The sequence below is a fragment of the Meleagris gallopavo genome, chromosome 2, assembly GCF_000146605.3.
Source record: "Meleagris gallopavo isolate NT-WF06-2002-E0010 breed Aviagen turkey brand Nicholas breeding stock chromosome 2, Turkey_5.1, whole genome shotgun sequence".
Lineage (NCBI taxonomy): Eukaryota > Metazoa > Chordata > Aves > Galliformes > Phasianidae > Meleagris > Meleagris gallopavo.
In genome coordinates this window covers 84,522,827-84,549,914 of record NC_015012.2, presented here as the reverse complement: position 1 = coordinate 84,549,914, position 27,088 = coordinate 84,522,827, and the positions used below count along the sequence as shown (strand labels likewise).

Here is a 27,088-nt window from a genome sequence, read left to right as displayed (position 1 = left end):
GATTGCTTTTGTCATAAGAAAATAAATTCTTTGGTTTGTTTTGTAAACAACAAAAGTAGTTGAGTTCTATTAGCATAATTCTGTAGGGTAACTGTAACTGTAGAATGCTACTGATGTTATTTTAAAGGAAACGTAACCTTAGTGGTCTTGAATTTATGAATGAGCTGAGACTAAATCTATTTTAAAGCTGATCAATTTTTCATGTTTTTTTTTTTTCTTTTTTTAAGTACAGGAGGAATGCATATGAGGAGCAGTGATATGAAGAAACATTCTTGAAGTTCATGTAGAAGAAACCTTGGCTTGTAGGAAATCTTCCAGAACAGATTGCAACCATTGTCTTCCCTTGAAGTAGCTGTACAAGATGAACAGGCTGTGATAATATTTCTAACTATCTGACTTGAAAGGACGTGTTTTCGGGTTGCTCAGCATGGTGTGGGGACCAATTGCCATGAAAGGACGCTGCACATGAAAACTGTTTAAAATTTTCATACAATAACAGAAAAAACAGAACTGCTTTGCAGGCTATTGAGGTGTGATATTTATAAAGGGAAGACGTTCAGGTTTTCATGGGTGACTGAGGAGAAGCCATTTCTGGCCAGGTCACAGAAGCTCAAGGCTCTCTCCGATGTCCCCCAGCAGGTGATGGGCATTCCAGTGCGACCAAGGCCTGTCCAGAGCAGCACTGTGCAGCGCCAGAGCAGCTAACGTGGCTGTGGCGGAGTGTGGCTCCATGGAGGGCAGCGGCACAGTGGAGGAGGAGGAGAGTGGGGCTGGGTCTGGTGCCCCACCACTCACCCTGTCCTCCCCCTGCAGCTTCAGCTCTTCTCTGTGCTTCAGCTCTGCCACCTCCGAGCAGGGAGCCCCATCGCCATCCTCTACTGGCAGCCATGTGGTGGAAAGCCAGTGGGAGCTCAACAGTGTGGCCTCTGAGTCGGAGGAGGAAGAGGCGAGTACACGGGAGCCACCAGCTGGCACACAGCCCGCAGGGCGGCCGGCTGAGGAGCCCGACCTCGTGATTGAGGTGTCAGGGCAACGCATCCGAGCACACAAGTCGGTGCTGGCAGCCAAGAGCGACTACTTCCGAGCCCGTGCCTCGCGAGATATCCTGCGGGTGAAGGGGGTGAGCTACGGGGCACTGAGACTCCTCATTGACTATGTCTACACAGCCCGCATGGGCGAGGTGCGGCACGACAACCTGGCCGAAGTGGTGAGTGGTGCCCGTGTCCTCCAGATGCCCTGCGCCTTGCACTGTGCTGCCGAGGCTATGCGCGCCCAGCTGCGCCTTGACAACTGCTACCAGCTCCTCTGCCTGGCCAAGAAGCAACGACTGGCAGAGCTGCGGGAGGCCGCCTACCGCTTCATGAGTGACCACTATCTGGAGGTGCTGCGTGAGCCAGGCGTGTATGGCCGTCTCAGTGGGGCAGAGAGGGACCTTATTCTGCAGCGGCGCCTGGAGGCTGGCCGACGCTGCCTACTGGTGGCTGAAGTCAGTGATGCTTTCGAGCGGCCTGGTGGTGGCAGCCGACCACAAAGCCGTGAGAGCAGCCGCCCGCAGAGCCCCTCTTCTGTGATGTCTTTGGAGGAGAGTGGCTCCCTCATCCATTGCTACCATGAGGCCAGCCATGAGTGGAGGGTGCTGACGCGTCTGCCTGAGGAGGCCAATGCCAAGGGCTGCGCCATGTGTGTCCTCCACAACTACCTCTTCCTGGCAGGGGGCATTGCTGCAGGGCCAGCGGGCAGCGAGCCGCGGGCTCGCCTCTCTGACAAAGTCTTCTGCTACAACCCTCTCACTGACACATGGAGCCAGGTACGCCCACTGGCTCAGCCTCGTTCACAGCTCAAGCTGCTGGCTCTGGATGGCTACCTCTACGCTGTGGGGGGCGAGTGCCTCTTCACCGTGGAGAAGTATGACCCACGGGCTGATCGCTGGAGCCCTGTTGCGCCCCTACCCAAGGGAGCCTTCGCCGTTGCTCATGAGGCCACCACTTGCAATGGGGAGATCTATGTCTCGGGGGGATCCCTCTTCTACCGACTGCTCAAGTATGACCCCAAGCGTGATGAGTGGCAGGAGTGTCCTTACAACAGCAGCCGTCGGCGCTCCGCAGACATGGTGGCCTTCAAGAACTTCATCTATCGCTTTGATGTGAGCAGTGGCCGTGGTGGAGAGCAGGGCCCAGGTGGTGGGACTGGTGGTGGTGTTGAAGTTTTCCGATACAACACAGTGGCCAAGCGCTGGAGCCAGTGTGCCAGCTTGCGGCCCAGCAGTGGTCCCATCCAGCCCTTCCGTTGTGCTGCTTTGGGTAACACCATCTACTGTGTCAACCGGACTGGCACTCTCCGCTTCAACTTAGCCCAGGATGGCGAGGTGGAAGCGGATGGTGGGCTCAAGGGTACCTTTGATGGTGAGCTTCTCAAAGCTCCATTTGATGCTAAGGGCCTCCTCCTACCCTTTGTGCTTACTCTTCCGGAGAAGCTGGAGAAAGCAGGGGACCAAGAGGGTTCCCTCTCGCTGTGAGTGGCCAGCCTCGCTCTGGCCTGCTGGTCAGAGGGCTGGGTTGCAGCTTTTGGGGAACATGCAAATTCACTCCCACAGAAGGGACCCCCTCCAATATGTCTGCAGAGAGAAGGGGCTCCCTCCCCCCCCACGGTTTTGGTCTGGAAGTGCTTGGTTGTCACTTGGGTAACTCCTATTGTGTCGCCTTGCTTTGTGTGAAAAGCCAAGCAAACCAGAGGAGAAGCTGCTATAAAAGGATAATCTCTGGATTATGTTTGTGTCAGTTCCTGACACTTTTTTGCACCTGGAGTTCTAAAAATTCCTGACAACAGTGTCATAATGAAATGTTCCGGTTAGTATTGGTTGTGTATATGCGTGTAGTTGTGATCTGGGCTGGAGCCTTTATGCCACCTGTTTTCTTTTCTCTCCTGGATGATTCCAGGGGATAAGCACTGCTGGCAACATCTCTTAACTGTATCTGTTCTTATGTCAAATCAACTGTTTCCTCTGCTAGAAAAGTATAGGAAGATCATCTCAATCACAGCGTCTCAGTGCAATAGATTGTTTTAGGAAGACATGGCACTGTGTGGTCCCAGGAATTTCAACCGTGATGATGTAACAGATACCAGACTTAAAGCTTTAAGCAACACAAATGTGTGCCGCGTGTTCATATTTGGAATATACAACAAAAAAAAAAAAAAAAAGGAAGTTAGTTGTTTAAAATGCGGCATGTCATGGCAGATATGAAATGTTGATATGTTCTTTATTTCAAAAAGGCAATGGTTTCTGTATGAAAAGACACTGTTTTATTACTTTTTTATCAGAGATTTTAAATTATAACAAAAATGGACTGTAGCTGTTTGGACTATGGCAGATTTACATGACCATGTAGACCACTAGAGCTGTGGGAAATATTTTGTACTTCAACTACTCTTTAATTAACTGCAGGTCGAGGAAAATTAATCTAAACCAAATGTAAATTCTTTGAAACTGTCTGCAGACAACTTAAATGTTTCATTGTATGTTCAGTTCCCTGTGGCAAGAGGCTTTTCCAATTTAATGCAAGACCATCAGAGGAGGACATGGTAAACAGGAATGTGCTACACATGTTGATTTTATTGTGCACTAGCATGATATTATTTCCCTATCTTTGGATTGAGAGACTGCTTTATTTATTTTGATTGATTGCTGTAATCAATAAGCCCTTGTCAACTGCAGTACATGCTGATGGCCTATGCTGTCACTGGGATTCTGAACCACTCAGGTGCTGTTTGTGGAGCAGCATCCTAACAAGACACAACCCCAGAGAAATTCTTCTTGCCTGTGCAAAGTCGGAGCATACTTTTTTTGTCGTGTTACTTGGAACTGGAAAAGCATAAACTGTCTACACAGACAAACTATACTGAAAAGGGCACTTGCATTTATTTTACAAACTTTATATATATAAAGAAAGTCAATAGACAGACAAGGCAAATGTTTTAGCTTTACTGTAAACCACTGAAACCTTTTCTGAAAAATAGAACCAGTGTTTTTACTATTAGTGATTCAGTGGAATTGGCATGGACTATGGAAGGGAATAGTTTATATTCAAAGTTCTAGAATAGATTCATATTTTAGAAATAAATAGGGACGTTACATCAAAGAGCAGCAGATCTTTTTATGTTTTATTAAGATGTTCCCATTAGCAGAACATTAGCATTCTTATGTTATGGCTAGTTCCAAAGGGAGGCAGCAGGTTCTGTCCTAAGAGATGCCGTCTTCACAGAAGACGGTAGTGAAGTTTGTAGATATTTCTTTCTTTTCCTTCCCGTTTTTTTTTTAGTTCCTGTTGTTTTTTTTTCTCCTTCGCTATCTGTCCTGCATTTTAATACAGCTGATCCGATTTGCCATCTTTAGAAAACAGTGGCTTGGTTCTGACAGTTCTTAGCCAAGCAAGCCCATTCCCAGTGAGCTCATTAAAGCATCTCCCAGGTGGGAGCTGTACTCTGATGCTTAGCTTAGCCTCACTGCAGGACAGTGCAGTGGAATTAGTGCCACAGATGGCATATTTGTTAGTGATTAACAAAGAAATTGATTGTTTGTGGTTGTTTTTTTTTTTGCTGAATGATAATCTTAATTCTTTGATGAGAATGCTTGGAAATATTGACTCGATTAAATTACAGTATTGTAGCTTGAGCGGGAAAGAAAGTGATGTATTTGCCTTCAGCATCATTTTCTGTTTTAACTGTAGAAGGTATTTAAAGCTGTGTAGTGAAATACTTAGGTGGATATTTAAATTGAAGACGTAAATGCTAGGCCAGATTTTGAATTAGCAGTCACCACAAACACCCAAGTGTCAGTTCTATCTTACAGTACAGTGCAGTTTTGTAGTTCAAAACATTTAGTAGTACAGTTTTTATGTTACAGTATAGTAGGGAATCAAGCCAACTTTGTCATTCCTATTAATTGATCATTAATTAAGTATTCTCATCCCTGTTAATGCATGAAAATGCTGCTGAACGAGTTTTGAGAAGTCTCTCTGATTTGAGATGCAAAAATATGTTGCAGACTTTGAGGAAGGAATGAAACACATCCTTTCTTCCAGAACTTGTTGCTATATTCATGAAGAAATAGATTTGGAAATAATCTTTACAGCACTACGTGTTTGCCAAACGTGCAGTGGTTTGTATTTTTGCTGGCTTGCATCATTAGCAGAGATTGTTTCAAGTGCCTTCCCACTCTACTGTCACACAGTGAGAGCAGAGTCTGGTCTCCATTAGCAGCTGTCCATCACGCCTGTTTCCTTCCTACACTCTGCGTAATCACAGCCCGATGACTGACTGCAGTGCTGTGTTTCAGCCCACATTTCCTACTCTGTGGCCTCTCTTTCCTCCCTGCTAAGCCTGAGGCAGATTTGCTGGAAGCTGTTTTTTTTCTGCTGCTTGCGTCTTTAGTGTATTGAAAAAATTAATGCTTGGGTACTAAAAGCAGGATTTAAATAGACTTCAGGAGTGGAAGACCAGATGATGTGATACCCAGGAGTCACTGTTGTAATATGTTTGTATGGTCCAAACCAAAGTGCCATGCTACCCTCACACTGTGTTTATCTATGTGTGGCTTTTAAAGCAGTCATTTATATAATTGCCTGAAGGCTTCTGCATTTGCATGGAACGTGGAGACGGTGTTTGCTTTCTTAGCCTGCAATGATTTAACCCAAATCCTTGGAGGACTGGAGGACTTGGAGCTAATCCCTGCTCTAAATATTTGCATTACAGTATAATACAATGTTTTGTATTATGCACTAGATGGCTAAAAATCTCAGAAATTATCCAGATAGGTGAATTCAAACCACCATCCTCACTGAGTGGTCTGAGACGAGCTGGAGAGCCATTTTCTTTCTCCATGAATCTTACGGTCTCCTCTCCCACCTTTACCAGGGCATGCAGGAAATATTTTTTTCTGCATCCTCTTTCCTAGGGTACTTCTGCTTTCCAGGTCATCTTCCAGAAGGCATAGACTTGAATTCTCCTGAGCAGAGGAAGGACCAAACTCAGACCTCCCACATCATGTGTGTGTATTCTGAAATCTGTATATTTGTAGAAGAATATTGTTACCAATCCTATAGCTTCTTTCAGGGATGAATCTCATACAAAACTTTCAAAAGCACATACAGGCTCCAGTTCCTGGATGGGTAATTCAGGATATGTTTAGTACAAGTTGGTACAATGGGACAAGTTTTCTGGAAGAAGCTTTTTCACATAGGCTCTGAATTTTGGTTCTCCAGACTGAGGTGGGAGGCTCCATGCACTGTACAAGGAGACTGCAGAGGTAGTTTAGATCCCACTCAGGGGCAACGCCTTGTTTAAGAGGCATGAGTGGCATGGAAATGCCGGGAGCCTTCATTGCATCTAAATGAAATCCCTGCATGAATAAAGAAACAGGCCACCTCAGCAAATGCTAATAACAGACAGAAATTTACTATTTCCACTAACTGGTTCTGTAAAAAGAATTTAATTACAGCAAAGCCATTGGTACAAATTCTGTTTACTCTTGGAAAATAAGTCAGAGGAATAATTGGCAAAAGAATTATCCTATTTGGTGAAAACAGGCACTGCTAAGCAACATAGGAAGGATGCTAATCGTACCCTACTAATGAATAAAATTATGCAGCAGCTGATGTAAACTCTGTCCACAAAAACAAATCCTTTGTAAACAAGTATATGGTTAAATTTTAAGAATGAATTATGCACATGAAAGCTGTAACTCTCCTGTGCTGTTTGATTGGCTCTCTGAGTACTGTATCCCAATGTTCACTATTCATGAGTGGCCTGTTGCTTTTCTTTATGGTATCCGTTCCATTGACTGCTCTGTAGATGGGTTTCCCTTCATTACCACAAAGCTTAACATTGGCATGGGGGTGATTTGCTTTGTGTCTGAAATGACATGTAGTTCTTTCTCCTTGAGTGAATCCAAAGGATTTAGAATTATCTTTCGTAGGGCTTTTTATTTTTTTAGTGGCGTTGCTTTTGAGAAACTTAAGAGAGCACAGGAAGGGAAATGGTAGTACAGTGGAGGAGCTGTGGTAACAAGCATTTAATGATTTTCTGTCTGCCATTATTCTACACATCAGATGCACACTGGACTGAAAAGGAGGTCTCTGTGTAGCTATTAACAGTGTGATCCCAAGTGCTGCTGTAGTAAAGTATGTTTTCATTTAAGTATATTCTCTGGCTCAACTCTTACTCTGAGATCATTTAATGAAGGTTAGTAGTAATTCCATAATAAAGTAGATTACTGGAACTATTCTGAATTGACATTACAGCTACTAAAAGCAGAGATTGACACCCAAATTCACTGTGCACTCAGAATATGTAATAACGCACTTTTCATTTGTTTTGGCTTAATGAATGCTGTTGTAAGAGCCCATCCAAATTAGGAAGCAGCAGGCTATTTTAGAGGCTCTCTAAGCTTCATAAATTACTCAGTGAGAGGAAATGGGAGAGTGAGGAAGAGGGAGACGTGGAAGAATGAGAACTGGGAAAGAAAAATACCTACCACATATTCAGTAGGAAGAAGTAACAGAGAAGGGAACCAGAGTTAGTATTGAGACTGTGATGACTACATGACCAATTTTCTTTCAAGTATTTTTTAAGTAGCTTGAGTTTTTTATCTATTATGTTGTCAGTCTTGTCGTTCTGCACCTGCAATTCATCTCAAACAACCACAGTGTTCAGTAATCTGCTTTTGGCAGGAGCTTTGTGCTTCGCTTTTAAGTTTTGGTGGATAAACCTTGGATGAATCTGAAACCATAAAGTAACCATGTTGATGCTGCCACTTAAAACAGGTTAAGTCATGCAAATGCTTTAGACACTGTTCACAATTCAGGTGAATTACATGTGATGTATTAACAGTTCATTTTCAAAGTGTATATAGCTAAGGTCATTGTAAAGCTTTTTATGTACTCCAACTTATGCTGTAATGAAATAAATACATACGAAAGGCTTATGCTCTCTCCCCTTAGAGGTTTCTGAGTAACTGTTGTTTTTTCTTTGTCCATCTGATCAGTAAACAGTATTATGTATGTTCTTATCATAAAACAAAGGCAAAATTAGGTGGATGATCACAAAGGCAAAATCTTCAGGAAATGTTTCACCATGCCCTGAATATTAGGAACATGAAATACTCGGTGGTGAAAGCACTATGTTTCAAGTACAGATTTGCATAAACTCCTGTTCCACTGATTTTTATTTCCTGTTATGTTTATTTTTTTTTTCCTGGAAAACTTTTAAAATATTTACTTGTGAATGTTATGTACAGGTTTTCCCAGTGTGCTCTCCTTTCTATGTCAGACATAGGATTTTTGACGGCAGTAGATTTACAACAGTATAAGAGCAGAATCAAGCACAACTTGAGCTTAGGATGTTGTCTCCTACTTATTGTCTCATCTGTTAGTTTGCTGAAATGACATCCCAGAACCCTTTTGAAAACTCCAGGATTCATAGTGAGACTCAGTGGAGTTTGACATGGTATCATTCATGTTGCATGTAATTTTCCTTTGCCAACCCAATGTACAAGTTCTATCTATTTTGACTTTTTTACGTTTTCTTCATAACACCCAAATTATGCTGCTGGATAAACCAGGATAAATCAGGAATGACTTAACCAAATGTCTGAGCATGCCAAAACAGTTGTTTCATTAAGTCCCAGAGTTTTGATCTGACTTATTAGGGATCTATTTAGGAAAAAAAGAAACAGCTTATGGATTTAGGCAGTCACTAATTTGAAATGTATTTTTTGCGTGTTTGCTTGTTTTTTTTTCAAACCGATTTCATTACAACATAATTTTTTTTTAACTATGTCAGTTTCTGTTTTTCTCTGTGATGTTAACTAGATAACAGGAAACATAGTGCCAGTGACATTTCATTTTAAATGTATATTCCCTTTGGGTTCATTGGCCATTGTCATAGAGTCATAGAATGATTTGAGTTGGAAATTTAAAGGCCATCCAGTCCAACTTCTCTGTGATGGACAGGGACACTTAGCAGATCAGAGTGCTCAGAGCCCTGCCAGCCTGGCCTTGGATGTCTCCAGGGATGTGACATCCACCTCTCTGGGCAATTTGTATCAGTACCTCACCAGCCTTATTGTAAAAGACATTTTCCTTAGATCCAATCTAAATCTCCCCTCTTTTAGTTTGAAGCTATTTCCTCTTGTCCTATCACAGGAGACAATACTAAAGAGTCTGTCCCCTTTATTATTGCCCCCACATTCCTCAGATTAGGTAGCCCATAAGCCCATCAAGACTGGTAGGAAATACGAATGGGAGCAAGAACTTATGTCACATCATGACGTTAATTTTCCAGTTCTGAAACACTGCACCATCTGTGGCACAAAGGATTTGGGTTTCAAAGCCATCCTGATTTGGGTGAGGAGCATTCCCTCATATCATCTGTATCCAAGTATGATGCACATTTTTACCATGATGTTTAGCATTTGTTTGCATGCATCCATGCATTTGGGCTTCAAAAATCACAAAGGTTTCTGTATGAAAGCATCCAGAGATGCAGAGTTGTCTTTATTCAGTTGAAGGCAGAGAAGTCTTGCTGGTAGACAAATTGCTTTTGTTCTTAGACTGTGCAAACAGTAGAGGTACATATGCGTGGGAAGTGCCATAGCATACACAGTAATTAGCAAATACACAAAAAACCGAACTCATCAAACATGAGCTTACAACCTATGGATAGATGTATGTTGTGGGTGGAGATAAAGGCAGCTAATTATTAGTAATTATTCCTGCTGTGACCATGCCTAGGAACAACCCCTGGTCTTGTTTCAGGGCCATGTTGTCCTGGCACCTATAAACAGAAAAGAAACAAGTCAAAGACTAAATATAACTGGGTGGCTAAAAGTAGATCAGGGAAGCAGGGAAGCAAGTGGTGCTTATTACTCAGCTATGACAACACCTGCAGGCTTGTGTTTGAAAAGAGCATGGAGAGCATCTGCACCTCCAACAGCACCTGGAGCAATTGCAAGCAAGCAGGCTCATCTGTGAAGGAGGGGAGCAGGCAAGACACAACAGCGATACTGCTTGGCAGCAAGGAACAGAGAGGAGCTGAACCAGGACCCTCCAAATGACAGCTGTGCTGACAAGCAGTCCTTGGAAGGGTGCGAGGAAATGATACGTGCCTGGCAGTCTTACTGTTGCTCCTCCACTGCTGTGCCCTCCGTGCCGAAGGTGACACACACAGATCTTTCTTCCCACCCAATTTTCATTTTTTTTCTCCTCCTTCTCTCATTTTTTCCTTTATAATGTGCTTGATTTCTGTCTTGGCTTGAGTGTTCTAACAGGGGGCTGTGAATTTGAAAAAATTACTAACTGGAAAACAATGAAATTCCTTTTTATTTTACTTCTCTCAAGAAATCATTAGCCCATTAGTTTTCCCCCCAGATCAGGTGGAGCAGGCTTAATGCACTTGCTCTTGGGCAGAATGGTGCAATTTACCCAAGCTGCTTGCTTCCTAAGGAAAGACAGTTGTAAGCAGTTAATGAGTCATAAGGCAGACTTAAGGGAAGAGCTCTGCTCCCTTTGTTAAGGTACTGGTGCTTTCAGTCAGTGTAGTCTGTAGCTCAGCAGAGAAACTAACTGCAGGATGACAGTACTGAGCAGGTAGGAGATCTCTGAGGAATGGAGGGCAGACTGAACTGCTGCAAAATGAGGTTAGATCCCACACCATTTAGAAACCATAATCTCAGTGCTCAGGGCATAATTTACTGACTGCTTGCTAGTGCATTACAGATTCAGTTGTTTTATTGTTGTGTTTGAGTTGTTTGTTTTCTGTATTTTTTCTTCCCCCTCTTCCTGCTGCTTTATAGTTCTTTGCATTTGTGGAAGAACACTGCAGAGCTTGCAAGCAGAAAATACGTAGCAATTTTTACTAATTTTCATGGGTAACTGAATCTGTCATCTGTGGTGATGGATTATACTTCTCTCTTGTCCTTTTCTAATTAAATAAAATGCTGAATCTTGGTTAGAAACGGAGAAGGAAGTGGTGAGATTAATAGTTTCTGAATCTTAGAGGAAACAAAGAAGACAATCAACTTCTGCTAATGTTATCTGTCTCTTTTTAGATCATAATGAAATCCTAAGCAGTTGGAGAACCTTCTAAAAACGTGAGTTATGCCAAGCCTGTGTGAGATCACTAAGTCATTAAGGGTGAAAAAGATCACTAAGATCATCTGGTTCATCCACCAGCCGATCCCCACTATGCCTACTAACCCATATCCCACAGTACCACACCTACCCTGTTCTTGAACACCTCTAAGGACGGTGACTACACCACCTCCCTGGACAGTCTATACCAATGCCTTACATCTTTTTCTAAGAATTATTATTTCCTAATATCCAACCTGAAATCTCATCTGGGGAGTAATGCTGTGAAGGATCTTCTGGAAGCTGCGCATTTCCAATTTTTCCTTTCCTAGTTCTGTGCCCTGCATCTCTTTTGAAAGCAAATACTGGCTCCAACTTCATAGGCAAATCAAATATGCTTTATGATTTGATAACATACCTTGGAAGCACTCTGTTACTCCCTACTATAATAAAAATGAAGTGCAAAATTCTAAGGATAAAAATTGAGAGAATCTCATTCATTCATTCATACATAGTTAAGCATTGCTTCCATTAACTGTTATTTTGATGCAGATTTTTGCTATGTTTTGCTCTGGTTTGCTTTTGGCAGAATTGCAGTGTAAAAGTGTGATGATAGCATGTGTCATATGCGTCATATAGCGTATGTATCATATGTATCATATGTAATGTTGGATTGAAATCCTAATTCAGATGAAATGATGCTGCCTGTCTCAGCTGACTGTAGCTGAGGAGCTCAGCCTGGCATTCAGCTAGAGCTATTGCTGTCACTGATGCCAGAATTTTCCAGTAGGCTGCTGGTGTGTAAGCATGTGTCAGCATACCTCATAGATGCCTGGAACACTCTTTTATCTCAGCCTAGAGAGATGTTGCTTCTCCAGCCAAGAAGAGGACTGGGCAGAGGCTGCTCACCTGATACTCCCTATTGTGAGTAATGGCTGCAAGGATTTTGGGGAAAGCTGTCTGGTTCCGGCTGTTTTCCTGACCAGACTGCCTGGCTCGTTGCCGGCTATGAGGAGGGAAGCAATATTTCCCTCCCAAGAACAAGAGAGGAACAGCAGATCGGTTGTTGCCCGTTTGTAGGTCTCCAGGGAGAGTGCAGCTCCAGGTTTCCTCTACTTCAAATTACAAGGTAGTCTCTGATTCCCAAGAGCCAAGGAATAGCTCAGATTACATGTGGTAAAGGAGAGCTTCTAAAAGAAGTTATTTTTGAAGTAGCAAGAAAAATCAATATTTTCATTGGCTGCTCGTGATGTTGCTACTGTGTTTGAAGCAGTTGGAACATGCTGTGTGCTTCCTCATCAGTCTTAGGGCATTTCATGCAGTTTTAATGTGGAGGTGTCCAGGCAATATTATTATTTTATATATATATATATATTTTAAGTTGCCCAGCTCTCTGAAGTCATTAAAAGGGCAAATGATTATCACGGAATCATAGAACCACAGAACAGCTTTGGTTGAAAGGGATCTTAAAGATCATCTAGTTCCAACCCGCAGATTACCTGGGAATTACCAGCTCCCAGTGATTGCTTTTCTTTTCCACAAGCTAAATGTTCTCAACTAAAAATGAAAAAAGCAGAAAGCTGTATGAGCGATGACTGCAAAAAGAAGTTATGGTTACTTTCTGATGCTCTTACAATAGGAAAAATGGGCAATAGAAGGACTGGTTCTACTACAACCTTCCATCTGTTACTGGGCTCAACTGCTTAAGCTTCAGTTTTCTCTGAGAAGTGTGTCAGGGAGGAGCAAGATGATTCATCCCATCAGGTGTTGGAAATAATTCCACTTTTTACTCTAGTATAGCGCTATTGGAATGTTGGATAATGCTGAGAACTACATTATTTCTTTGTTTCATATTTTACTATGTTTTATCCACGAAAAAAGAGTATTTCCTTTATGTGAAAGAGAACAGAATCAAAATAGTAGAGTGAAACTCTTCCTACTTTGTTCCCTGTCTGTGTCCTTTAGCAGCACCCATTTCCCTGAGGCCCCAAGCTCTGATAGGCAGCAGATTGCCTCTCTGCTGGTGTGTTCAAATGCCTGCAGTGCAGGAACCAGGTGAGTAACTGTGTGAAAATAGGTGCTTTAGGAATGGTAGTTCCTCACCCTCACCTCTTGTCCGTATACATGGAAGGATATGTAGTCTGGAGAGAAGTGGAAAGAAAAATAGAGTTCTCCCTCTCAGTCTCTTCTCTATCCCTCTGACTTGAAATTAAGTTCAATATTTCAGTCTGAATATAACTAAAGTTGCAAATGTTCAAATTTTCATGCTTTTTTACTTTGCCTTTTTAAGATTTTGGTGCTAATTTTTTCTCTGTCTTAATTGCAACATCAAAAGCCATTGAGCAGTTTGTTAGAATCCAGTATGCATTCAGATGGGGTACCCATTTTTATTCTCTGCCAGATGAAGTCATAGCTTTAATCTTTTAAGTGTTCCTTTTAGTAGACTTTCAAAAGTTAAAATTTTTGTCATTAAAAAGAAATTAAAAATAAATATTATAAAATTAATTATCCTAACATTTTGGAGAAAGAAACAGCCAAACTCATTTCCTGGAAAGAGCTGTATTTTTAGATTTTCTAGGTCTTGTCAAGGGCTGCAAATCTGAATACATGAAGTCAAGAGGACTGTGCTGATTTGTGCTTCCTGAGAACACAGTTGCTGGGTGACTTTTGCCAGTGTCCTTCTGTGTGCAAGGATCTGATGGTTTAAGGACATCTAAAATGCACTAGCTATCCCTTTGCTAACCCTGTGCCAGGATTCGACATGCTTTTGGTGGTGTAGTTCTCTGAACATTCAGTTCCTGCTTCTGCCAGCCAGCTGATGATTGCCATAGCATCTCTTGTCTAAAATTTCAAAACAAATATGGGGCAGCCCTGGCCAGTTCCCCATAGTGACACAACTCTGTCCTCATCCAGACTGGTTGCAAGGCACAGCCAGTTGCTTTGAGAGCACAACTTGTCAACCTGCACTCCTTCATGCAGTCCTGCTGTATACAGCTTCCCCTTTCTTTCTAGATTGGAAGATTTGCAGTCTCTAAGACAGAAATCCTCTACAGATCTGAATCTATCAAACAGGGCCAGTTACTACTCCAGGATGTTAAGAGCCCTACATAGCCATCTGGGAGTGGGGAGGGAACCCATAAAAAGCTCTCACAAAAAGAATCCTTATTATCAGCCTACCAGAGAGAGAGTACAGCCTGCTGATCTCAGCCTGCAACTCTGGATGTTACGTACTTCAGACTGATTATGGTTTCAGTAGAAACTCCACTTATGAAACCACACAGAGTGCAGGTAATTGGAAACAGCATCTGGCACAGGGGTCTTCCAGAGCCTTGCACTGGGCTTTGACTTTGTAAATAGAAAGGGCTGTGGTTCTCAGTAAATTTCATAAAGGAAACAGAGAGCTTATTGTTTCCTCTCTACCCACATAGTTTGCCTTTGTTTTTGTTTTGTTTTGTTCTTTTTTTTTTTCTTTCTCTTTGATCTGAGAAAACTACAGGACAGCTCCTTTAATTAAGGGGCAGTAAGAAAAAGTTTGCCTGCAATTTGTCTGCAAAGCAGTGTTTATGATGACAAACAGAGCTAAGCCTAAAGGTTCCGTCTTTCTCTATATCTGTATTTGGAAAAGCATGACACTTTCCTTATGACCTTTTTAAGGTTATAATATTCCTTGTTTAAAACATATCTTTTTCTTCTTTTTTTCTCTTTCTTTCCCTCAAGGGTATGTGCCTAGGCAGACTATATACAAAAGACACTTTTCTTTCTCTTCTATTCACTAGTATTTTTATGGGCACGGCACCAATGGTAATTACACCATTATATGCAAGATCCATAGGCTTCCCTTATATGTGTGTTGTTAGGTAACTGGGATTTCAGTCATTTCCTTAGACTGTTTCTTCTCGCTCTTGCACAGTTCTTCCCCTTCTGCCCCTACCCAACTCATTTTACTGCTTATAAAGCACCAGATGTGAGCATAGTTGTAAGCAACTACATTTTCAGAAGAAATTTCTGGTGCTTTATTTTACAGTATTCACGTAGCTGACTTAGCTGAAGAAAAAGGATTATTTGATTCACCCTACGCAGTACGACTGGTCAAAATTATCTGTGGCTGAACTCCTCCTCACTCAGCATCTCCTAGGTGACAGTGATTGCATGTACTCCAACATATTTTAAAATAAAATATCCCATGGTTACAATTACCAGTTGAATTATGAGGAAAATAGTGGTGTTCAGTATCTCACATAAAGAACTCCAGGAGACCATTGGGACTGTAAATACTGCGCTTGTTAATCCAAATCAAAAAGACCCACATGGGACAGAATTTCAAGTGCTGGATGCAATATTTTCATTTATATGTCTATTTGAGCAGTGCAAAACATCACTGGAGCTGGTTTGGAGTAGGGTTACAAAAAAAGGAAAAAGACATTCAAAAATATCCTAGGACAAAAAAATACCATTTTGAGTCTTCTGATGGATCTTCCCAGGACTGCTGAAAAATCAGGATCTTCTAGAAGTAAATTACTCATTACAGGAAGAACAGAAGTATTGCCTTACTTCTAGTAGTGGGCATATAAATCTAACTGAAGCAAGCACTCATAAAGCAAAAGGCAGCTGGGATGTGCATAAACGTGAGCCCGTGGGTTTGGTGACACATAGCAAAGTGGTGCTGACAGTACAGGAGTATTGGGACAAGCAGGAAGAATAATGATTTCTTGCTGCTGCTGAGACATAGCTGGAGCATGAACATGGAGAAGGGATAAGAGACGTGTTCAGACAGAAGGCCATTTACCAGCTCTGCAAACTGTACTCTGCTAACTAACTGCCACGTAAACAAAGCAGAGGCTTGCATATGGTAGATGAGATGTTTGCAGTGCAACTGGGAGCTGTGCTCGGCTCCTGCCCAGGCACCACCTATTGGTCATGTATCTGTGGATGCTTATTGCACTTCCCTAAAATCATGTTCTACATCACTAGAACATGCACCATTTCTATTTTGTGGTTTCCAATCAGGATAAAGAGGAATGACAAAAACAATTGCAAAAACAATTGGTTCATTTTTAAAAATGTTGAAGATTTGAAAGAGTTGTTATTAATTAGATGCTCTGGCAAAGTAGGGCCGTGCATTACCTGTTGCAAGCTCATTTTCAACATAAAAGCACTAATGGCATGAAGTACAGCCACTGACTCTTGTTAAGAAAAAATTAGATGGTGACATCCAGCCTGGCAGAACTCTGATGCTAACTGTCCTATGACTGAGGCATGCAGGCTGGGAGTAGCTCAGCTGAACTCCAGAGGAGTAGAGTACTACACTACTCAGCACTTGTGATGCAACACACCTGTGTTCATCCCTCAGTGCAAGAAAGACACTGAGGCCCTGGAGTGTGTCCAGAGATGGACAATGAAGCTGATGAGGGGTCTGAAGCACAAGTCTTGTGAAGAATAGCTGAGGGAACTGGGATTATTTGGTCTGGAGGAGACTCAGGGAAGACCTTATTCCTCTCTACAACAACACCTGAAGGGAGGTGGTGGAGAGGTAGGAGATGAGTTGATCTCTTCTCCCTTGTAACTTGCTGTAGGACTAGAGGGAGTGGCCTCAAGTTGCTCTAGAGGAGAATGGATGTTAGGGAAAAATAATTTCTCCAAAAGAGCAGTCAGGTACTGGAATGGGCTGCCCAGGGAGGTGGTAAAGTCACCGTCCCAGGAGGCATTCAAGAAACATTTAGGTGTTGTACTGAGGGGCAGGGTATAGTGGGAAATATTGGTGATAGGTGGAAAGTTGGACTGGATGATCTTAGATGTCTTTTCCAACCCTGGTGAATCTATGATTGTAGGATTCCAGAGGAGGGCAAAAAAATTGTCCAAGGGACAGAACACTTCCCTACAAGGGCAGGCAGAGAGAACTGTGGCTGTTCAGCATGAAGAAGAGAAGGCTCTGGAGAGACCTAAGAGTGGTCTTTCAGTATCTAAAGGGTGGCTATAAAAAGAAGGGGACTGACTCTTTAGCAGAGTCTATTGTGATAGGACAAGGGGAAATGGTTTCAAACTAAAATAAGGGTGATTTAAACTGGATATAAGGAAGAAGGTGTTTGTTTTGTTTTGTTTTGTTTTTATGATTAAGGTGATGAGACATTGGAACAGGTTGCCTGGAGAGGTGGTGGAAGCCTCATCCCTGGAAGTGCTCAAAGTCAGACGGGTCAGATCTCTGTGCAACCTGCTCTAGCTGTAGGTGTTCCTGTTCATTGTAGGGGAGTTGGACTTGATCAACTTTAAGGTTCCTTTCCAACTCAAATGATTCTATGATTCTATGACTCATGCTTCTCAGGGAGGAAAGCTGGAGGAGGAGCTGTGGTAGGTCTCTGAAGCATGGTGGTCTTCAGACAGGCAGCAGCTGGCTGTAGGTATGGCCTGGTGCAGATGGAGAGAATTAAACTGGCAGAAGGTTGCTCTGCTTGTGTTATCGATTCCTGTCAGGGGAAAAGTTCAATGCTACGATTAAGAAGATAATGTTTTCTGCCAGGATAAGCTGCATTTCACTTAGTGAAGCTTCATGGTAGAGCTTAGCATGAAAATGGGCAAAACATTTAAGTAATCAGAAAGCTTGGATTTGTCAGTGCTTCAGATTGTTTTTTAAAATAACCTGAAGGAGTCACTGAGAATCTGTCAGGAATGCATGTTCCTTTTCTCCTGGAATCTACTCTCCAAAATGAACTGTAGTGTCATTTCCTTTAAATTCCATCAGACATTTCATTATTCCATGCCATATGTAGCAGTTGGTACAGAAAAGACTGAGAAAGGCTTCTGCAGAGCCCTTCAAACTGCTGGCTTATCAAGGGGTTGTAGTGACAAAAATTCACATTTCCCTGGGTAGAGAAAAGGGCTGAAAGTCTTTTTCCCTCACTTGTATTAAAGTTCTGACATGTTGCCTTTGAAACAGAAGATTAGCCTCCCCCCCTGTATTTTGTGCAAAATGTTAACCAAAAAGTAGATTCTGAGAAATCTGGATAAATGAGACCTTACAAATGTAGTTTTGGATGGCAAATAGCAATAATGAGGGAGTGTTCTTCTGCCTGAGGATAGGAAAACTCTACAGAGGGATCTGGAATGGATGAATTGGTAAGCTAAGGCCAGTGGGATGAAGTACAACAAGACCAAGAGCTGGATCCTTCACTTTGATCTCAAAAACCCCAAGCAATGCTACAGGCTGGGGAAGAATGACTGGAAAGATGTGCGGAGGAAAAAGACCTGGGATTGTTGGTCAGTGGTTGGCTGAACATGAGCCAGCAGTGTGCCCAGGTGGCCAAGTAGGCCAAAGGCATCCTGGCTTGTGTCAGAAACAGCATTTAGCAGTATCAGCAAGAGTAGGGAAGTGATTGCCTACCTGTACTCAGCTCTGGTGAGGCTGCACCTCAAGTACTGTGTTCGATTTTGGGCCCCTCACTACAAGAAAGACATCGAGACCCTGGAGTGTGACTAGAGAAAGGCAGTAAAGCTGTGGATGGTCTGCAACACAGTCTTATGAGGAACAGCTGAGGGAACTGGGATTGTTTAATGTGGAGGGCACTCAGGACAGACCTTATTGTTCTCTAGAACTACCTAAAGGGAGGTTGTGGCACTGTGGGGATTGGCCTCCTGCATAAGCAGTGATAGGACTGAGAGAATGGTCTCAAGTCATGCCTGGGCAGATTCAATTTGGATATTAGGAAAAACTTATCTGAAAGATTTATTGGGCACTGGAATGGACTGTCCAGAGATGTGGTGGGGCCACCATCCCTGGAGTGTTCAAAAAACATGTAGATGTGTCTCTGAGGGACATGGTTAGTGGGCATGCTGACCCTCCAGGTTGAAGGCAGTCCCATCCGTATCCAGACAGCACCATGATGTTGAGAGATACAGGGCAAGAGAGAAGGGCACAAGGGCATGCTTGATACAGTGTTTTGCTGCAGACAGGTTTGGATGCGGTTCCCTGCTCCCATTGTTGTTTATGCAGCACAGTTTTACTGCAAAAGGATGAGGGCCCTGGGCCCAGGGCTGAGAGCCATCTTCCCTGCTTGGCTGCAGGCCCAGTGCTGCGGGCAGTGATGTCTCCCACTGTCTCTCCCATCTCCCGGAACTTGTATTCCTCTCAGCAGAGGCCCAGTGGCTGCTGTGCATGTGTCTTACTTAACAAGTGAAGCCAAAAGGAACCAACACCACGTGTTGTGCAAGCAGGAGTGCAAGACTGGGCTTAAATTTAACTTTGCTCTGCTAACTTTGCTTCAGCTTTAAGTCACTCCATCTTCCATTGCCTATAACAGAATTCCTCTGACATCTTGTATTGATTTAGCAGCATGGAGAATTGAGCCTAGCGTTGGAAGCTCAGCACCATCACTGGAGCAGCAGCTGGACTTATTGCTCACGCAGTTCTCAGACCTCTCCTTGACTGCTTCTTTTCACGGCAGTTTCTCTTGCTGTGTCAGATCTGCGGTAAATTATATTGCTAATCTTTCAGACTGTGCCTCTGTGTACAAAATGCTTCCTCTCTGCTGACAACTTGCCTGCGAGGGATTTGTGCTGCAGAGCTTGGAAAAAAAAAAAAAATAGAAAAAAGAGAAGAGAGAAGTGTTCCTGTTTCCCTTTGTCCGCGTGCGAAATGAGCGTGCGGCACTCTGCCGGCCTGGCCGCACAAAAGAGCCTTTCTCTGTGCTTAGCCCTGGAGCTGTTCCTGCACTGTTCCCACTGCTCTGCTCACTGGATGCCATTCAAGGAACAAATTGGGGTAACGAAATGGCCTCTGCTGTTCAAAGGGGACGCTGCAGCTTACATAAAACACACCAATTCCTTAAAACCATATCCAATTCCTCGACCCGATTACTATTCTGCGTCACTTTTTTTCTTTTTTCTTTTAATACCTGTAATAACTTGAAAGAGGATTGTATCATCCCACACACATGCATTATTGTTCTTCCCTAAGCGGTGTAAGATATCATCAAGCCTTGATTAGGATAATCTCTGTATTGACAAAACATTGTGCTTACGCTAGGCAATACTAAAATAGTAGTGAAATGCTGTACCCAGGTGAAAATATGGGTACATATATATTTTAAAGTAATGAGATGAGATTTCACTTGCGATTCCACTGGGATTATTTTAAGTGGAAATGTAGTATATGCTATAGTATCCCTGCTTGAGCCGTGATGCTGTACCCAATGACCTCTGGAAGTTTCCTGCAGCATCACTCTGTGATTCAGTAGCTCTGTGGTTCAGTAGCTCTGTTAGTGGCACATTGTTGCTGCTTTTGCAAACAAGCAGAAAAAAATACCTTGGGGGGAAAATCTCATTTAATGATTAGTAAAGATATTAAAAATAGTTTTGTTTGTTTGTTTGTTTATTTTTTTATTTTTTTTTTCTTGGTATAACTTTGCTTCAACATATCAGGACTGAATAAAGTGCTTTGGCTTTATCTTTCTGCTCTTTCAGAATGGCTTTGAAAATATGTAGGAAATTGCAGGACAGATGTGGACAAACTGGCTGCAGTTCCATACAGAAGAGATAGTACAAGAAGGTGAATGAAATAAGTAAATACAGAAGAACTAGAAGGTACACTAAAAAGAAGACTCCCGACCAGTGAGTCTAATATATTAAAAGAACAAAATGATGTGAATATTTGGCAGATGCAGTTCTTGCTTTTGCTGCCCCAGGTTATGACTGGAGTCATGTGGTTTTCAGGCAGACACCTCTGAGACTGCCTCACCTGGCAAATGAAGCTCCAAGTGGGTGGCAAACAGCTCATATTCTCTGTGGCATACCAGGTTCTGTAAGTGCCCAATGTGACCTGGTCGAGTTTTCACTCCTGAGTTTACCAGAACAACATTCATCACCTGGATGTAATACAGGGTCAGCTTTCTTTCATCTAGTTCCCAGGCTGTTTTATATTAAAAAAAAATATATATATATTAGTGCAATATAATCTACTCCATGTCAGTTTACCAAGATCCTGAGAACCCTGTCTTTGCCTGCCTTTATCATACGGTCTGACCTCATCTTGTAGTCACAAGAACCAGTTTCTTCTCATTTCCTCTTTGGATTTTACCTTTTGCACCCTCCACACAGAAGTGTCTGTGGCTTTTTCCACATGAAGTTGCTGGCAACAAAAATGAGCTTCATGACAACAAGAACATTGCTTGAATAAAAGCAATGAATGACACAAAACACTACTTCTGTGGACGAAAAATCACACGTGAAAGGAAGATTGGGAACAGTCAGGCAGGTGGCAGAATCCTACCACATCCCTCAGGATGCTGCTGGAATGCAAAAGAAATTGGATTACCAACAGCATGATACAAATAGTGTACCAAAGAGAAATTAGCCCTAAGAAAATTCTGAACAGCAGCACTATTTGTGAAATGGAGATGAATTTTATTTCTGTTCTTGGCAGGGGTGAGACCAGCTGAAATACTTCACCAACTTCCAGGCTCTGACCTTGGCTAGAAATGTGGACTCACTGGAGAGAATTTAGAGAGCAGCAAAATGAACATGAGGATCAGGAAATGAGGAAAAGTTCAGAGCAGTGGGTATGCTTAATCTAGAAAATGAAACATTTAGTAAGGAACTGAGAAGTTTTCCATTATATAAAAGGTTGCTATTTGAGAAGATAAAGATCAGTTGTTCTTTATGATTCTTTAGGAAGCGCAGAATGAAATCAGAATTATTTTTGCTTACTCTGCAATTAAAAAGTCTCAGACTGGTTATTGTTCAAGTATGTCCTATGTTGAAGTAGTAATATTCCTACCAGACTCCTTGAGGATGTATAACATCCTCGTTTCTTATTACTTTATTACCAGAAATTTCAATGGCTAGAATGTGTTTATGAAACACTAACTTTGCTTTTCTGAAGTTCTTGAAGCGCCTTCAGGCCACACAGGGCTACTGAGTAATTTCTAGATAAAATGAACAAAGATGTTTTGTTCCTAACAATATGTGCTTCTAATTAGTTTGAGAGCACTGTTGGAGTGGCTCACCCTTTCAGAACTAATTCTGATACTGAGCTTTAGAGAGAATTAGACGTGCTACAGTCTAGTCAACACAAGGAAAGTAACTTGGAAAACTAAAAACTTCTAAGGAAATTAAACAACGGGAAATAATTGATTGATTGTGTGGTTAATGAAAAGAATCAGAAGATGTGGGAAGAAGTTACACTATGTCACATGACAAAGTGACCTTGGCAAAGCCATGCATGTAGGTGATGAAGGTAATTTTCCTGACAGAGAGCTGCATAAGAGCTGGGTGGAAGCAGGAGAGTGGGCAGATTAAAGCAGTGGCAGATGAAGTGTAGGAGGCAGCAAAGAAAAGCTGGAAAATACATGAGGATTAAGTAAAGGTTTTCCTTCCCACTTCCTTACATTATAGGATAGCTCTACTTTAAAAGAGCTGGAAAAGAAAACAGAAAATATTCTTCAGCCTGGAGGTGCCCTGCACAGTTCCTGAGGAAGACATAGTGTGCATGGCTGTTCAGACGTACTTTGCTATTCTGGATACCACAAATGGTATTTGGAGCTCACATTCCTAATCCTGTAGCTACCTGTGTGTACACAGAAAAGTCTTGCTTGTTATTTCTATGCCTCGGTTGAATCCTGAATTTACACTTTAATTTTAGCTCTATTACTGCATGTGTTTCTCCCTTGCTAAAGTTACAAGATTACTGGTGACCTTGCCTTAAAATGCATGAGTGACGTAACCACCATACTACTTCTTTGGTACGTATCTCTTAGAATTGCAGCAAGTGCTTCACTTTTTAAATCTACCAGCAACATATATATAAACACTAGTGCTCTCTCTCTCTCTCCTCCTCTCTCTCTGTATATATATATATATATACAATAAATAGGGTTATGGCTGTTGGCATGGTCACATCTGCACTGTAAAGCTCTCATAGCTTTAAAAAAAGGAGGACCAAGTCCAAACCTGCATGAGCAATGCACCCTTGGCCATGCTGAAACCAGTTTGTACACAGGAATTTTTGGGGAAAATGACATGTCCTACCCCAATAGGGTGCCAAGGAGCTCTCTAACACAATGACATTGGCATTGATGACTGAATCCTTGGGAATCTTCTGTTTGGTTCATGACTAGCCATAGTGTTCTATCTTCAGAATTTTTTCTTGGAGAAGGCAGTCTCTCTGGGGTCTGATCCAGACAACAATATGGCCAACCTTGGCCTAGTTCTTGTCCATTTTGACATGAGCAGGTATAAGATATCTGACCTGCCCAACTTGTCTTTGTCCCACATGGCTGGTGCCCCTCATCACATATGCTGCTGTACAGAGCTGGTAAGAAACTTAATTGTGGTGTTATCTAACCATAATGTGACTAACATTTACTTGAATGATTAACTTCAAGGCTCATGGTCTATGATCTCCTCTCCTGCATGTGATTTACCATGCTAACAACCTCCCAACATATTTTCCTTACGTTCAAACAAAGCTTTGAAGCTTTTGCAATTAACATTCTCTTATTTAATTTTGTAAACATAGGCATAGAAGTTTAAGCTAAAAGTTGAAATTCTGTCACTTCTGAGAGGCTCTGAGAAGAGAATTAGGTGGTTTTAGGTAGACTTTTGTCTTTTTAGGTTGTCTTACAAAACTGATGAATATGAAGAAAGAAAAATCTGATCTTAGTTAGAGAAAATGCTACTGCTTGTGCTGTTAAATAGAAATATAACAAAATGTATCTCCCCCCTTTCTGCCAACCTTTGAGATCTCTGCAACTCTGACAGCTGTATCTTAACTAATGCATTATGATGACCACTTTTAGACATTTATTTCAGAATGGAATGAATTGCGTTTGTGCAGTGCCTTTCTCCAGTGGCAGCCCATGGTGATGAGTTCAGGTATATCTGTGGGGATAACCTTCATAGTAATAGTAGGCTACATCACACTGTGGGACAATCACCTTACAAGATGGTAAATCATGAACTAGTCAACTGTGAGCTGTGAACAACGGTGGAAGTCCAAAATGAGTATGAATCAAAATGATGCTGTGGATCAGTTGTTATGGCACTGGCTGTGTAGCACACAGATTTTTGTTTCTCAATCCCTTCTCTTTAGTAATGTTGAGAATGATATTTTCTGCAGGGGCTGATCTATGAGGCAGAGACCAGGCAGGGAAGCTGGTGTGTTTCTGCAAGAGGATGGGGCCCAGCAGGCAGCCGTAGCTAAAAGACCTCCAACTATTACTGCTTGTGGGAAACATAATTTCCTAAGGGATGTTGGCATTGCTGTTGTTTGGACTAACAGGGAGGTACTACATGATGCTGCATGTGTCATATTATTTTACTAATGTTCTCCTTTGTAGGTGGGGGAAGCTTCAGTCCTATTGGTCAGAAACAGACGTAAAGTTTTCTGAATGTTGTCAGTAAAATATAGGGACCTCATTTCTTTCTTTCCTTTTTGAACAGTGCTTTTAAGGATTAGGTAGCCAGGAACCCGTTTCAGTGTGTCACTACTCAGAGGGCAGTGACACATTGGAACAGGTTGCCCAAGGAGGTTGTGGATGCCCCATCCCTGGAGGCATTCAAGGCCAGGCTGGATGTAGCTCTGGGGAGCCTGGTCTGGTGGTTGGCAACCCTGCACACAGCAAGGGGGTTGAAACTAGATGATCACTGTGGTCTTTTTCAACCCAAGCCATTTTATAGTTCTATGAATATGGGGTTTAGAGGGTCGGAGTCTGTGTTTTACTTCTGGTGTAGATACTAGTTCCCTTATGAATCAAGTTCCAAATTCAGCTCGAGCTCAGCTCTCAGCTCTTCAACCTTAGACTCCTTTCTGCCCTTATTTCTCCGTTGGAAATGCAGCTTCTGGTGGATGTGGTGTGAGCTCAGAACTTCTTGCATTGGAGCCCCATCTAGTGGGCAGCAGGTAGTACTGAGAAGCGTCAAAAGCAACTTGGTGGTGCTTTGAGAAATACAAAGCTCTAAAAGGAGCTGATAGAGAGATCCCTAAGGAACATAATAACTGCAAACAAAATCACTATGTTCATTCATCTCCTGCTGACATCTTGCCATTTTGTTTCTGTTTCTCGTTATGTACATAATGTTATTTTGCATTGGTGTACTGATGAATTTTCAGAACGTACAGAGAGCGTATCTCAGTCCTACATAAACAAGCAAGCAAAATGAGTTAAAAGAGCTATAAACAACCAAACAAAAAAATTTATCCATTCGTTCTGCACCCTTGCAACCCCTGCATTTCTTGTACTGTTTTGGAGGAATGGCTGCATTATTTCACTGTCTACTCCGTAATCAATGGTAAATGTTTCTAGGATGTCAGAATTACTCTGCGAAGTAATCCATAAATTAAGAGGTTTCTTTGGTAACCTTGGAAATAGGAAGCATTCCAGCACTATTAAGCAGTCTATCAGAGCCAAATGTTTTCAATCTGCATTTTATCTCGAAAGAGCTGCTTATATAGCTGTTTGCTAAGGCAATTCATTCTGATATGAGCTGTCATGAACTGTTAGTGGTATGTATGTATTAGGAACAGAAAAGAAAATTGCTCAAGAAATGGAAAAATGTTTTAAGGTTCTTCCCAAGTTACGTTTACAAATGACATTTTTTTCTAGACCACCTGTCAAATGAATTTAGAGAACCAAATTTGGGTATCAATTGCACTTAAGTTCAGTATAACCCTAGGGAGTAAGGTGGATAGCCAGACAGAACATATGACCCTAGCTGTCTAAAAATTTGACTTTTTAAAAAGTTAAAAAAAAAAAAAAGAGAGAGAGAGAGAAAGAAGGAAATAGATGAACTATCTTATAACTATAATATTGCTCTCCCTGGCAAATGTGTTTTACAGAACTAGCTATTTTCAAGGGACTGTCTTTAAACTCTTTGCGGCTCACTGTCTCAATTTGAAACGAACCCCAATGAAAAGTACTTTCTGAAGAATTTCTGTGCTATCTGTACTTTCAGACAGGATCACAGGAGGTGGAGACTGAATACTGCAGAATTTATTTAATGAAGTGATTTCACAAAAAGTTATTTTACAAAGGACGGTCTGATTATTTTCATTAAACTGCATAGCAGAGTTATTTAAACACAGTGCATGAAATCCCCCAGGAAGAGATATTGCAAGACAAATGAGTGTCTGACTAAAATAAAAGGAGTATTGTTGGGAAAGAAACCTTTTTTTTAACTTTGGCTATTGAACCATGATCTTGAAGTCCTCTTCATTTATTTTTTCCTTTGTGTATTTTTTTTTTAACAGTGAGAAAAAAGGACAAGTTATTTAGTGTCTGGAAGGCTTTCCATGCCTTGAAAATCTGACTTCAGTTTACTGCTTATAAAAGAAGAACAGTCTGTAAGGGAGAAATGCCTGTGTGTAAAAAAAGTAACCAACAGATGATCTATTCTTTTTTCTCACTGATATCATATACATTTTTATTATTTTCTGTTTTCAACTTCTCTCCTTTTTTTTTTTCTTTTTTCTTTCTCTTTCACATCAGATGTCACTTTTGTAGCATAGTTACTGTTCTCTCTTTTGACTAGTTTTGTCTTGTACTGTCTCCGAAGTCATGTAGAGAGTGGGTCAGAACTTAAGCTGTGCAAATTCTATGCTCATATACATGGAGAACCTCTTCTCTCCCCAACCCCCACCACTCCTTCTCTTTTGTAATTTGTGTCTCTCAGTCTGTAAGAGATAAAAAAGTTTCTGAAATAAATGATCCTGGAAAAAATGACTTTGAGAATAAATGATCTGAAGCACAGTGCTGGAATTACAGCAGCTGGAATGGTCCCATAAGAGCTATTACACTGACCAACAGTTGTCCTAGTTCAGCTCCTGACGAAAGGCGTGAAGGGCTGACAAAGGTGAATAATGATAATGTTTTCAGAGCATAGCTTTTATTTGTATTGCAGCTATATTCCACTCTAGACTAGACAGAAAATATCTTTTTCACCATAATAATAACTAAGTTTTAGAAAAAGTTCTCAAACTG

General features: G+C 41.8%; 1 protein-coding gene, 1 long non-coding RNA gene and 1 other non-coding gene across 4 annotated transcripts; all 3 read left to right on the top strand.

The window, feature by feature from the left end:
• Window positions 1–210: 210 nt before the first annotated feature.
• Window positions 211–3,198, top strand: KBTBD11 (kelch repeat and BTB domain containing 11). Its single transcript, XM_019613200.2, has one exon. The coding sequence runs from the start codon at window positions 731–733 to the stop codon at window positions 2,513–2,515; it is 1,785 nt and encodes a 594-aa protein (XP_019468745.1). The 5' UTR covers window positions 211–730; the 3' UTR covers window positions 2,516–3,198.
• A 7,021-nt stretch (window positions 3,199–10,219) lies between these two features.
• On the top strand, window positions 10,220–20,484 carry LOC100544332. 2 transcript variants are annotated; one of them, XR_002112452.2, is made up of 3 exons: window positions 10,220–10,640; window positions 11,102–11,143; window positions 19,447–20,484. It is a non-coding gene; the product is annotated as an uncharacterized LOC100544332 (transcript). The 2 variants fall into 2 exon arrangements; XR_002112451.2 differs by having other exon boundaries at window positions 10,220–10,690.
• Window positions 11,150–16,546, top strand: LOC116216356. Its single transcript, XR_004158983.1, has 3 exons — window positions 11,150–12,047; window positions 13,089–13,178; window positions 15,148–16,546. It is a non-coding gene; the product is annotated as an uncharacterized LOC116216356 (long non-coding RNA).
• Window positions 20,485–27,088: the final 6,604 nt, after the last annotated feature.

Coding starts and splice junctions, on each gene's coding strand:
- KBTBD11 (XM_019613200.2), top strand. CDS start 731: ATGGAGGGCAGCGGCACAGTGGAGGAGGAGGAGAGTGGGGCTGGGTCT.